Source organism: Cydia fagiglandana, chromosome 24 (genome assembly GCF_963556715.1).
Source record: "Cydia fagiglandana chromosome 24, ilCydFagi1.1, whole genome shotgun sequence".
NCBI classification, from domain to species: domain Eukaryota; kingdom Metazoa; phylum Arthropoda; class Insecta; order Lepidoptera; family Tortricidae; genus Cydia; species Cydia fagiglandana.
The window spans coordinates 3,398,093-3,411,913 of NC_085955.1; the positions used below are offsets into that span (position 1 = coordinate 3,398,093).

At 44.5% G+C, this 13,821-nt stretch overlaps 3 protein-coding genes across 3 annotated transcripts in view; 2 read left to right on the forward strand and 1 right to left on the reverse strand.

Annotated features, from left to right (window-relative positions):
• The window catches only part of LOC134676594 (protein slit), a 250,471-nt gene that overhangs the window by 203,851 nt on the left and 32,799 nt on the right, over positions 1 to 13,821 (forward strand). Inside the window, exons 9-10 of the mRNA XM_063534987.1 lie at positions 1,240 to 1,383; positions 1,515 to 1,586. Coding sequence (XP_063391057.1) covers positions 1,240 to 1,383; positions 1,515 to 1,586 — 216 coding nt within the window. The remainder of the gene's footprint in view (positions 1 to 1,239; positions 1,384 to 1,514; positions 1,587 to 13,821) is intronic.
• The window catches only part of LOC134676285 (uncharacterized), a 181,999-nt gene that overhangs the window by 130,178 nt on the left and 38,000 nt on the right, over positions 1 to 13,821 (forward strand). The gene's annotated exons all lie outside the window — the stretch shown is intronic.
• LOC134676117 (uncharacterized) lies at positions 7,480 to 9,287 on the reverse strand. Its single transcript, XM_063534398.1, has 2 exons — positions 8,103 to 9,287; positions 7,480 to 7,582 (listed from the first exon to the last, which is right to left on the reverse strand). Exons 1-2 carry the CDS (start codon positions 9,285 to 9,287, stop codon positions 7,502 to 7,504), a joined length of 1,266 nt encoding a protein of 421 aa, XP_063390468.1. The 3' UTR covers positions 7,480 to 7,501.

The window sequence follows — 13,821 nt, forward strand, 5'->3', positions numbered from 1 at the left end:
TTTGCAGTTGAATGGTTTGCCTAGTCTCGCTGCCCACATCCTTGTCGCTGCACACCCGAGGGTACAGTCGACTGCAGAGAGAAACTTCTTTCGGAATTACCGTCTACCATCCCGCATAGGGCTACTGAGATGTAAGTTCTGCTAGTTGCCCTTTAAGGCTGCTTTTGACAACAGTGTTTGCAAGTGAATGGTTTGCCCAGTCTCGCTGCCCACGTCCTTGTCGCTGCACACCCGAGGGTACAGTTGACTGCAGAGAGAAACTTCTGTCTGAACTGCCTTCTACCATCCCGCATAGAGCTACTGAGATGTAAGTACTGCTAGTTGCCCTTTAAAGCTACTTATGACAACAGTGTTTGCAAGTGAATGGTTTGCCTAGTCTTGCTACCCACATCCTTGTCGCTGCACACCCGAGGGTACAGTCGACTGCAGAGAGAAACTTCTGTCTGAACTGCCTTCTACCATCCCGCATAGAGCTACTGAGATGTACTCGTAAGTACTGCTAGTTGCCCTTTAAGGCTGCTTTTGACAACAGTGTTTGCAGGTGAATGGTTTGCCTAGTCTCGCTACCCACATCCTTGTCGCTGCACACCCGAGGGTACAGTTGACTGCAGAGAGAAACTTCTTTCGGAAGTACCTTCCACCATTCCACATAGGGCTACTGAGATATAAGCACTGGTAGTTGCCCTTTAAGGTTGCTTTTGACAACAGTGTTTGCAGGTGAATGGTTTGCCTAGTCTCGCTGGCCTCCCTCTTGTAGCTGCGCAGTCCCACATAGACTAGGATGTGAGTACTATAACAGATTCTGCGCTAGTGGACCGCCTTTAAAGGCCTCCTATAACAACAGTGATCGCATATTAATGGTTTGCCGAGCGTTTGGCTTTGCCCCGCGAAGCTTCACTGTCCACTATTTGAATATAAGAAATGTACGTAGCTTAAGGTGCTGCGAGAGAAAATCCTTCAAACAGGGCCAAGTGTTCTTGTGTATTGGCACAGAATAGTTAAAGGTTTAATCTTCTTCTTCCTCGCGTTATCCCGGCATTTTTGCCACGGCTCACATAGGAGCCTGGGGTCCGCTTGACAACTAAACAACACACAGTAAAGGTTTAATAATAGAGCAATATTTCTATAAAATATAGGGTCACTCAATACACGTATCTTGGCGCAGTCGGTAGGATCGACACCCTGACTATAATGAGTTTAAAAAAATAAACAACAATTAACTCGTCTCTCTCTTTCCAGCCGCCTAGAACAGAATGAGATAACCGAGGTCGGCGCCGGCGCGTTTTCGGCAGTGAAGCGAATCGCGCGCATTGACTTGAGCAACAATAAGATCACGAAGTTAGCTGCGGATGCGTTTACAGGACTAACGCATCTAACTTCATTGTAAGTGAATTAATTTATGAATTCGAATTTAGAATTTAGGGTAGAAAATTTAAACGGTATAAACCTTTTTTATGTGAATATAAATGATTATGATTATAAACCTTTTTTTTAATGAACCATTTCTTTTTCAGGGTTTTATATGGAAATAAAATCAAAGAGTTGCCAACAGGTATTTTCCACGGACTCTCCTCATTACAGTTGTTGTAAGTAAACGCTCATAATTGGAAATTAAACGAACTTACCTGTAAGTGAAGTTCTATTTCAATTATATTAGCTGCACAAATTTCGAAATGATAATAACTATGTAGTACGCCGTACTCATACAGCTTCTGGCCATGGTATTTAGAGTATAAAGTTAAAATTTCTCAACGAGAAATTTAAAATTTTTATAAATTTCTGAACGCACCGTCTGCGCGGGCGCGCGCACGACGCTGCTTCCAAGTCTACCAACCTCATTTAGTTTAGAGTAACAAGCCAAGTTATAACACTATTCACTGCCAGTGACAGCTAGGCGGGCTCTCTGTTCTTAAGCGCTTGTCACTACAAGGCGGAAAAAACACATGTTATCGCATATACACATAGCTTCGCCAGCAGCACGCGCTGGCAGTGCATATGTCAGCAGATGTGACAGCTTGGCTCACAACTCAGCAAAGCCAATATTATCTTAAACTTTGACAGGGATTTTTACACTATTAGAATCCCTGGTTGTCTCAGGACAACGCGGGTAGTGGGAGGGATGGGTTATCATTTCGAAATTTGTGCAGCTAATATAATTGAAATAGAACTTCACTTACAGGTAAGTTCGTTTAATTTCCAATTATTATTACGCTGCACAAATTTCTTCAATGATAATAACTATGTAGATGTTTAGAGATATTTAAAGTTTATTTTTGGCTTTGCATTACAATCAATAATTAGCAAACCATTGCTTTACTTAAAACGTAACTGTTTAGATATCATCAACCATGTATTTAGGTAACTCTTATAACTATCTCAAGAGATCCAGTGAGATCAACATTTACTAAACTTGACTCTCATAATTATAGTCAAATGAAACAAAAGATAATTTGTTCCTTCTTAATACTCAATTAGTACTATTTAAAAAACTTAAATTTGTATAAAACTACAACAATTAACAGAGACAGCATGGGCTGTTCTAACAAAATCAACAACTATAGCAACACATGACGGTGCGTTGCTGCTTAAGACATGACAATTTTTAATACTTATTTCTAATTAATCAGAAACTAAGGATCTTGCAAAATCAATATTTGGCGCTATGGGCCTATTATAAAATTTAGCAAAAACTTTGGAAGTGCCACTCCAACCTGCTGTTTTTCTAATTACATCGATATTCACTCCCAAACGATCTGCGGCTGACACCGATGCATGGCGAGTTGAATGGGAGGCGAAAATGGAGGTATCAATACCACTATCTTTTAGCATATTCTTAATCCATCTACTAATTGTTTGGGAAGTGATCTCTTTATGGGGTTTTTTGAAGGCGATAAATAATCGCTCACAACCACCACGAATATCCTTCGTCATGTTAATATAGTCTAACAATGCTTGACCTGGGCAAATATCAGATTTTCTTTGAAAAAAGGTAAAGATAGCACGGGTTGATATGAACCCGCTCTGGAAGTTTTAATCAAGTCTGAAATTTTGATAAGAATTTTATCAGAATAATGGTAGATGTTTGATAATTTTATCAAAGACAGGGTTTGCACTCTGTGTGCAGTAACAATAGCTAATAGAGTTACTAATTTTTTGCTTAAATTTTCCAAAGACAGATTTTTATTAGGTGACATTTTTGACAAATGATTCAATACTAATTGAGGATCCCAGGTTACACTATATTTAGGTTGTGGCGGGTTTAATCGAAAAACGCCCTTCATAAATCGTTTCACCCTATCATCTGACGAGATCTTATTTCCTAATAGAAGCACCAGGGCAGATTTACAACTATTGATACTTCCATACCCGGCTCCATCACTACACAATTCTGTTAAAAAAGCAAGCACTTCCGGAATAGAAGCCTTAAAATAATCAATATGATTTGTTCCACAATACATATACCAGCGTTTCAAGTACGTGTCATACTGCTTGACGGTGTTGGGCGCAAGGGATTCCAACATAATTTCGGCCGCACCAGACGACACGCCCCTCATAGATAGCGCTTTCCGGATAGCACCGCGGCAACCAGGATAAGACGCCGTTGAAACCGCTGGTTGCTGGAATAACATTTAAATAAATGAGTGCTAGGGCCTAATTCTATACATCTTGTTTTGACCAGTTTTGTAAAAATAGGGTACCACACCTGAGCTTGCCACTTAGGTACAATAACAATGCCTTCTGATTTTTCTAAAATAATTTTTTGCAATACCTTAGGTATCAGCGCAAATGGGGGGAAAGCGTAGAAAAAATTGTCCATGAAATTGTGAAAGCATCTATTTGGAAAGCATCAGGGTCCCTTGTCCAGGATACATAGCGCTCACATTTTTTTATTTGCGCGACTAGCAAACAAGTCTATATCTGGAATTCCAAAATACTGCAGAACGATTTCAAAATATTCATTGTTTAATTCACATTCAATTTCCGAATGAGCCTTTCTAGATTCCTTATCAGCTATGACATTGAGTTCTGATTGAATATAGGAGGCAAATATTGTGATGCGTCTCTTTTCACACCATTGCCATATTTGCCTCGCAATTGAATTAAGGTGTAAAAAACGTGTTCCCCCTAGGCGGTTAATGTATGAGATAGCTGTGGTGTTGTCTATTCTTAAAAGTATCTCACAATCGGTTAGATCAGAACAAAAAGTCTTTAAACATAAAAATGCCGCCATAAGCTCCAGATAATTTATGTGATGTTTTCTCTCATCATCATTCCATAACCCAGCGGCCGTCTCATCTCCACATGAACCGCCCCAGCCTGTCAATGAACTATCACTATAAATTTCTCTGCTAAAATTATTACACTTTATTTTACATTTTGCCTTATTTATTGTTTTTAACCACCATTTTAAATCATTTTTCACACTAAGTGATATAGGCATATTGCAATCATAATTGTCATTATGTTTCTGTAAGTATTTATATTTTTGTCTTTCCAGTTCTTTAGTATACATATAACCATATTCAGTAGCAGGACAAATAGTGTCTACGTCACAAGGCGGTTAGCCCGGACTCCCGTGGTCGCGTTCCGATACTTCTCTTTCCTTTGGTGCTCGTTGCTGGTGAGGAGCGCCTCCACCGCTCCGGTGTGACGCCTCGCGTGGTCCGGTAGGAGCTAGGCCTTCCAAAGCCTGCTGTGATGCCGCTGAGGACCCTGGCCGCTCCGGCCTGGGTGGTTCGGGTAGGTGTGGCGATGAAAAGAAACTCAATGTTTCACATGCACGTATATTTTACGTTAATCTACACTTATTCGTTCGTACACTGACGCCTGATGCGTGACAATCGTGACACGACAACTACTATTCTTAGAAAATAACTATACTGAAAACACACGCGGCGTGGTCAATGGCTGCGGCCAAGTCTAGCTTCAAACCCGGCAGGAATGCAACCTACGTGCGTTCGCTACAACGCTCCGAATCGTCCTGGTCCGGAAATAGAATCCATCGATATGAAGTTTTACCATAATGAATGTAGTGACATACCATTTAAGTTACGCTTGAGCCTCTAGGAAATTGGCCTACGATTATTGCACACGGCACATGTGAAAGGTGCTTGCACTTGGCGTAAACATTCCTGCGGGGGGGAGGCCAGAGTTGAGCTGATACCTTGAAGCACAATGGATTAGCTAGTCTAACTTACAGCACTATCAAACATTGACCACAGCAAAGTGGTGACATGAAAGAACAAGTAACCAACTAAATACTTATAAAGAAACAGTACCTAGTACAGTTGCAATTAGAAATCAGTGAGTCATCTTGATATAAATAAATTCAATTTAAACAGTAGGTACCATAAGTTGTTAACATGTGACAATACCAAAACATAACTTATAAATTAATACAGTTAAGTACACTCTACTGGTAATTTACACAATTTGACAACGGGCCGGATTAAGTCGCCGCCCTGAGTTTTTAATTTAACTGATCGTACAATATCATCTGCACCTTTAAATAATTGAATCACTCTACCTCTACGCCAGTGGAGAGGGGGTGCAGTTTCATCCTTGATTAATACTAAATCATTTAAAGCCATGTTAGGAACATGATTGTACCATTTGAGTCTGGTTTGCAAATTATTAAGGTAAGTAATATGCCATTTAGCCCAAAAGTTTTGTGAAATCCTTTGTAAAGACTGGAAATGTGATAAACATGCTACATTAGTGTCTTTCCACGGGTACTCAGGTACCGATAGCAATGGTTGCCCTATAAGAAAGTGGCCCGGAGTGAGTACTTCCAAGTCACATGGGTCCTCGGATAAAGGAACCAGAGGCCGTGAGTTAAGCACCGATTCTACTTTGGTAAATACGGTTGAAAGACCCTCGAAGGTCAGTATGCGGTCCCCTAACTCACGCTTGAGTAGGTTCTTACTACTCTTGACTGCGGCTTCTACCAAGCCTGACATGTGAGGGGCACCAGGAGGATTGAACTCCCAGCGGACACCTTGGCGACGAAATTCCTCCTGGAGGACAATTTCGTTGTCAAGTAAGAACTGACTAACCTCCTTGAGGTATGAGCTAGCACCTTTGAAATTTGTACCTTGATCGCTCCTGACTAAGGCGGGCAGCCCTCGTCGACTGACAAACCGTGTGAACGCCGCAATGAAGGCCTCGGTGCTCAGCGACGAGACGAGTTCAAGATGTACGGCTTTCGTTCCTAAACATACGAAAACACACAGATAAGCTTTGAGTGATTTAGCATTTCTGAGGTGACTACTTTTGACCCAGTAGGGACCGGCAAAATCGGTTGCTACTCCTGAAAAGGCACGAGCCGCCGTGACTCGGTCCGCTGGCAAATCTGCCATAAACGGGGCCTGCGTTGAAGCGTTGAATCTGAAACACGACATACAGCTATTGATTACGCGGGATACCACACGTCGCGCCGACGGGATCCAGTAACGTTGCCGGAGTATATTGATGAGTGCGCTCGTTGAAGCGTGACAATAGGTACGGTGATAATGCTGCATCAACATTTGAGTCCATTTATGGTCTTTAGGTAGAAGGTATGGGTGCTTAGCATCGTAACGTAAGCATGAATGCCGCAGTCGCCCTCCGACGCGAATGAAGTGATTCTCATCTACGAAAACGCTGAGTTTTTGAAGTGACTTGCAAACAATCTTGCCTCCTTTCAATAACACGATTTCATCTCTGTAAGCATCCAGTTGAACGTACTTAATCCAGTGGTTCATTGCCTCACGATTTTCGTCGATCGTTAGCGTAGGGCGAACGTTCCGTTGCGCTTTCGGCAAACGAACGTTCTTACAAAATCGCAATACGTATGACGTCACATTGATAAGCTTGTTGAACGAACTGACTCGTGATAACAGAAACTCCTCCCATGACTTCTCGGCCGGCGTAATGTGATGTAACTGTTTGAATCCGGGTAAATCTGGTGACATGGTGACCGGCATCGTCGGCCACTGTGACTCATTCGTCATTAACCATTCTGGGTTCCACCAAAGATGAAACCCGATGAGGTCCTTCGCCGTAGCCCCCCGCGATGCGACATCGGCAGGGTTCGACTCCGATCTGACATACCTCCATGTCATAGGTCGGGTTGACTGTTGAATATCTTGAACACGGTTACCTTCAAAAGTCTGTAGCACATGAGGCTTTGTGTTCAACCAACATAGCACAATTCTGGAATCTGACCAAGCATTTATGCTGTCAATCTGAACTGATTCCTCGTATGCCGCTGCGACGTGGTTTAATAACTTATAAACCAGGTGAGCTGCATTTAACTCGCTCTTCGGAATGGTTTGTTTGACTCTCCTTGACGCTACGCGAGTCTTAGCTATCACTAACCGTACTAGTACATTCCCTGACGCGTCCTCAGTCCGGAGGTACACGCAGGCTCCGTAGCCGAGCTCCGACGCATCTCCAAAGCCGTGGAGGGAGTGTGACACCGCACCGGGCAGAGTGACGCACCGCGGAATCTGTAGCTGACTCAAGTGATGTAGATCTTGAATGAGTTCATTCCATTGAAGGTCTTGAGTATGGGACAGTGGCTCATCCCACTGTAATCCATCTGTGAACAGTGATTGTAAAAACAGTTTGAATCTAAATATGATTGGTGCGCAATAGCCACACGGGTCATACAGTCTAGCTATGGTACTCAATATGCTACGTTTCGTCGTTGGTTGGCCCAACGGTATGTTGAGTTGATACGACATGGAATCTGACATGGGGTTCCACTGTATCCCTAATACCTTTATGAAACTCTTGTCGTCAGTGTCAAACTGACGAGGCATCTCACAATGCTCCTGCGGAAGATCCTGTAATAATTCTCTGCGGTTAGACGACCATTTGCGTAACTCATATCCAGCGCTCCGCATGAGTTCTATGAGTTCTGATTTGAGTTCTTGGGCCTCGGTGAGTGAATCAGCCCCAGTGAGGATGTCGTCAACATATACATCTCTGCGCATGATATGAGCAGCCGGTGAGTCTGGATGCTGGGCTTCCCAGTCATCAGCTAATCGAAGTAAGGTCCTTATCGCGATGAAAGGACTGGAGCGTAGTCCGTATGTATTGGTATTTAACTCATATACCTGTACATCCTGCGACGGATCCTCGCGCCACAGAATCAGCTGATAGCGCCTATCGCTGGGGTGTATCCACGTTTGCCGGAACATCATTCTGATGTCGGTCGTGAAGACAACTTGATGACGTCTGAAATTTAACAATATTTGAGTGATATCATTTTGAAGCGGTTTGCCTGAGTGAAGGCATTGATTGAGCGATACTCCGGTGCTTGAGTTAGCTGCAGCGTTATATACGACGCGGATCTTTTCGGATCCCTTTTTGAAAATTCCGTGGTGGGGTATTACATAGTGTTCGCTCTCGAAATTAAAGTCTGATTTGGACATATGACCAAGTGCCTCATAGTCCCTCATGAATTCCTTATATTTTTCAGCAAATACTGGATTTTTGGCCAGCCTGGCCTCCAACGAAATCAGTCTACGCATGGCTAGAGCCCTAGACTCGCCCAGCTTGGGTCGGTCTGCCCGCAGCGGCAACCGCACCATGAATTGGCCATTATCTAAACGTTGAGTAGTGGAGGTATACAACCTTTCACATTCGAGGTGTTCTGGGTGTTGCGGCCGCTCCTCGGGGGGCTGCTCCACTCTCCAAAACCTTTCTAGGACGTCCTCGAGCCGAGTAGCATGGATGCCGTAGTCCTCTACTGATGTCCCGGCGGTCGGTGTTGTTAATGATGATGGGTAATTCCAAGTTGCCCCCATCAGCACGTGACCGAAGCAGGTGCCGTACGCCTCAACACCTGGAATGTTAGTGAGTATCTTTGAACCAGTGTATATATAATTGAGCACATCCGTTCCTAGAATGATGTCCACATCCTGCGATTTATCCAAGGCAGGGTCAGCTAATTCAAGTTTTGATGAATCCAAATGAGTCCTGATCTCAGTATCATAATAAGGTATGTTTCCCGTAACCCTGTACATGACTGTAGCTACTACACTGATGATAGGCACTGTTTTCCCGCGTGGTTTGAATACAAGCTTAGCAATCGTGCCTGGCACATTTACCTTTATGTCACCTACTCCAAAAATATTATTCCCAGTAAACTGTTGGTGTACTTTGAATCTTTCTACAAATGATTTCTTCACTACGGAGCACCCCGCTCCCGAGTCAAGCAAAGCCCTAGCTTTAACATAAGACCCATTGCCTGATCTGACCATGATCACAGCTGTAGGAGAGACACGAATTGGCGCCATTCGTAGTCTTTCCTCCGGTGCACCAACAGTGGCCTGATCTCATTGTTCAGGCTCAGGACTGCTCCGAGTCCCGAAGCGCAATGAGTGGAATGACTGCTGCGCCGCTTGAACACGCGCGCCTACCTTAGCCCTCGGTATATGACCGGTGGGAATCAGCTGAGCCGGCTGAAGCGCACTATGAGGTGACCCTGTCTCCCTCCTTTGGGGTTGGTCTGGTACTGACGGCTTGGGAGACTGCGGCTTCGCAGCCCTCGGCGGAGATGTAGTCCGTCGCTGGGGAGACGGCCACCGCTCCGGCAGCGTGACTGCTCTCGACGTGCTTGGCGTGGCAAGCGGCATGACCCTTACCCGATGGACAGCTGCTTCAACTGCCATGGGTGGGGCTCTCCCCGCTGCACCACCATCGCACAGCAGTGAGTTGTGTGCGGACGACTCACACTGTGCGCACCAGTTGCGCTGCATGCACTCGCGTGCATAGTGACTGCGCAGGCATCTGAAGCATGCGCCTGACTTCCTAGCCCAGGTCTTCCGCTCCGAAATCGCCAGGTTAAGGAACTTCGGGCATTTGTACAAGCTGTGCTGGTCACTCGAGCAGTATGAGCAAAGAACAGGGGGTGAATTCACCTGATTGGTCTCTTGTTCGATGGCGAAGACCCTCGCTGGTGGTCCCGGTTTCCTGGTAGCTTGACCCGACGGCCCCGCTCTTCCTCGTGCAGGTGCGGAACCACGCTGCGCAGTTGGTTGCTCCACCGCTGCTGGCGAGACCGCTTGCTGAACCCGGCACTGCTCCTCCAACAGCGCCAGTAGCTGCGTGAGAGTGGGCAACACCTCCGGATTGCCACCGTACCTCTCCTCGTATAAGGTCTTGATTCTGTTCGGTAGTTTCTGCAAAATTATAAAAACCAATAAGTATGACCACTCCGTGATTGGCTGCTTGAGCTTCTCAAGCGCCTGGACTGACTCCCGGAGCGGGTCATAGAAAGCTGAGCGTGACCCTGCACTCCAGTGCGCCACTGAAGGCAGGTTCATGATTCGGCTAATGAATGTATCCAACAGCAGCCTGTTATTCTGATACCGAGCCCGCAATAACTGTAAAGCTACCGCGTAGTTGGGTCCGTCCATCGGAAGGTGCTGTATAATGGACAGCGCCTCCCCTTGCAACGACGACCGAAGATAGTAATGTTTCTCCGCGTCGGAGATGTCCCTACTATTGACTAACGACATAAAGAGATCATAGAAGGAGAGCCACTCTGGCAGGTTGCCACTGAAGGTGGGCAGCTGCACAGAGGGCAATTTGACTTTACCTGCCTGTCCACGGGGTGTGTGTGACTGGCCAGCCTCTCCAGCCGACGCCTCGTCTAGCTGGATCAGCAGCCGGTTAACCTCGCTGAAGCACTCCTGGTATTGAAGTCGTTCCTCCTCCTCGAGCTCACCTTCGTAGGCCAGCAGTGACTCGTGGGCCTTGACGTACTCAGTATAAATAAGATCAAAGTGCCGCTTCGCCACCGACGCGGCCATGCTGTCAGGTCGTGATGTGACCGTGCCAGCATAGTCGGTCAACATTTGGTACTTGGTGCGCAGCTGCACCTTGATTGACTTTAACGACATGACGTGAATTTACTTTACGATTAATGAAAGACACTAATTTGTGACACTATTCGACTAACAGTTTACAAGTTAGGTGGCTTTGGCTTTACCTTAAAGTTGGATTTTATATTGACGATAACCTAATTAATCTATTGGCGACACTTGACGTTGACAGATAATTCTAACCTAAATGTCCCAAACTGACGTTTGCCGCGAACCGGAAATGTCCTTATGCTAAAGATGGCCGCACTCCGCACTGTACGGTCCCCGTCCGTTGCCTACGCAAGAAAATGGCGGCCGACGCCTTCCCTTTTATTACGATTTGATTTGATTTTTTCGCACTATGCCCAACCGCACCGGGCTCCGTTTCCACTGAATTTAACGGCAAAAATGAATAATGCTGACACGATGAGTACTTGAAGCGATGATTACGCTACCAATGCGATGTACCGCTGCGGTGCTCGCGTTGATGACGATGGCTTTCAATAATATCGTGCTGTAATTCCTCCCCTCTGATGGGAACACCAAAAATGTCTACGTCACAAGGCGGTTAGCCCGGACTCCCGTGGTCGCGTTCCGATACTTCTCTTTCCTTTGGTGCTCGTTGCTGGTGAGGAGCGCCTCCACCGCTCCGGTGTGACGCCTCGCGTGGTCCGGTAGGAGCTAGGCCTTCCAAAGCCTGCTGTGATGCCGCTGAGGACCCTGGCCGCTCCGGCCTGGGTGGTTCGGGTAGGTGTGGCGATGAAAAGAAACTCAATGTTTCACATGCACGTATATTTTACGTTAATCTACACTTATTCGTTCGTACACTGACGCCTGATGCGTGACAATCGTGACACGACAACTACTATTCTTAGAAAATAACTATACTGAAAACACACGCGGCGTGGTCAATGGCTGCGGCCAAGTCTAGCTTCAAACCCGGCAGGAATGCAACCTACGTGCGTTCGCTACAACGCTCCGAATCGTCCTGGTCCGGAAATAGAATCCATCGATATGAAGTTTTACCATAATGAATGTAGTGACATACCATTTAAGTTACGCTTGAGCCTCTAGGAAATTGGCCTACGATTATTGCACACGGCACATGTGAAAGGTGCTTGCACTTGGCGTAAACAAATAGAGACAAGTAAACCAGTTAAATGTGCAAGGTCCCTAATATAACAATTTTTCAATTTAATAAATGACTTAATCTCTTGTTCAACTTTGGACTTTTTCTCATCAGGTAAGGAAAGTTGCCAATTTTTTGAATCTAATATGAAACCCAGATATTTGACAGTTCTTTGGGGTACCAGGGAGCTTTTGTCATAGTTTACTTTTAGTCCAAGATAGTTAATGGTATCAAGTGTAACTTGTATACTATTTAAACATTCATTATAAGTGCTTCCTACAATAAATATGTCATCTAAATAATTACTCAGTATGTGACCTTTGGATCTTAGATGTTTCATGACAGGTCTGAGTAGCTTAGTATATACATAAGGAGAAACATTTAATCCAAATGGTAAGACCTGAAACTGAAATATCTCAGTTTTCCACATAAAACGTAGGTATTTTCTATAATCAGGGTGTATAGGTATTAAGAAAAAAGCATCTTGGAGATCTAAAGTGCTCATAAAGCAATTTGGTGTCATTAGCTTTATTGCAGTTCTGATGTCTTCTAATTTGAAGTGTTCAGTTGCAATAAATTCGTTAAGATTTTTTAAATTTAAAATAAATCTGTACTCTCCATTAGGTTTTGGCACGCAAAATATTTTTGACAGATATTGACCTTTACAAGGTGAACATTTTACAATAGCGCCTTTTATTAACAGCTCAGAAACAAGTTTATCTAGTATTTGAGCGTCAAGATCAGGGAAGTGATCATTTTTTGGAGTAACTGATTGAATTGGCCTAGATAAAAAAGGAATTTTATATCCTGATATCCAGGACAAGACCCTTTGGTCATTGGTGACATTTTGCCATTGCTCCAAAAAATATTTAAGTTGACCACAGTAACTCATACCAACCTGATCATTTAACGGCGGCTGTTGTAATGTCGGTGAGTGCGACGCTTCTGCTGATGGTGTGGCTTGGCAGAAGAAGTGTTGTTCGGTTTTCTGTGGTATTGCTTCTGATGACCTCGGGCTCTGGGTTTGTGTGTGTTGTTGGTCGGGCCTTTGAAGTTTAAATTACTGGGTTGTATCTTCTTCGGTCTTTTTGTGTTTTTTAGGTCTTTGCTAGATTGTTCAATCGCTTTAGAAGCCTTTAATTTTTCAGCTAAGTTTTCTCCGAAAAGCCACTGGTCTACCTCACAATCTCGTAAAGTGTCGCGTGCGGTTTTGTTTTCAAGACCCGATATTATGAACATCTTCCTTAGTTGTTAAGGGCTAGACCAATCGCAGTCAGCGCACAAGAAACTTCATTCTGCTTCATTTCGATCGCCTTGTCCCTGTGAACAAGAGTCTCGCCCGCTGCAACTTGAGCCTCTAAATTCATTTTGGGGGCTCCAATAATTTTGCAGTTATCTGGAGCGGGATATTTTTTCATAATCTTGTCTCTGTCATCTTTATTCATACCTTTCTTAATTATATCTTGCCAACGAGAAGCAACCTGTCCAAGAAGGTTTGGACCAAATGCAACCTCTTCTGGTGCATCCCCGAGCAAGGCTAAGATGTTATCACTAATATCTTCAATTGCTGAAAAATTAATAAGCACTTTAATGTACCTACTTGAAGATGAGTAAATACAAAGAGACGGCCTTAAACGGCATACCACTTTGATTAACTCAAGGGGTAAAGAGCTGTGTCTAACCGAACACGCCACAGAACCCAGTAGGTATATCTAGCGAGAGGTTTTTACATTCACCACGGTATGACAGTGGGCATGACTGGCGTGAGTAATAACTCAGTGCTGTTGGCAAAGAATGTGTCTAGTATGACAACACCACAATGCCCATGACTGCTGG

Bases quoted from the DNA above. Each gene is read 5' to 3' on its own strand.
- LOC134676117 (XM_063534398.1), bottom strand. From the start codon at position 9,287: ATGGCGCCAATTCGTGTCTCTCCTACAGCTGTGATCATGGTCAGATCA. The intron at 7,583-8,102 runs GTATATGAGTTA...CACTGTTCACAG, and splicing joins ATCCGTCGCAGGATGTACAG to ATGGATTACAGTGGGATGAG.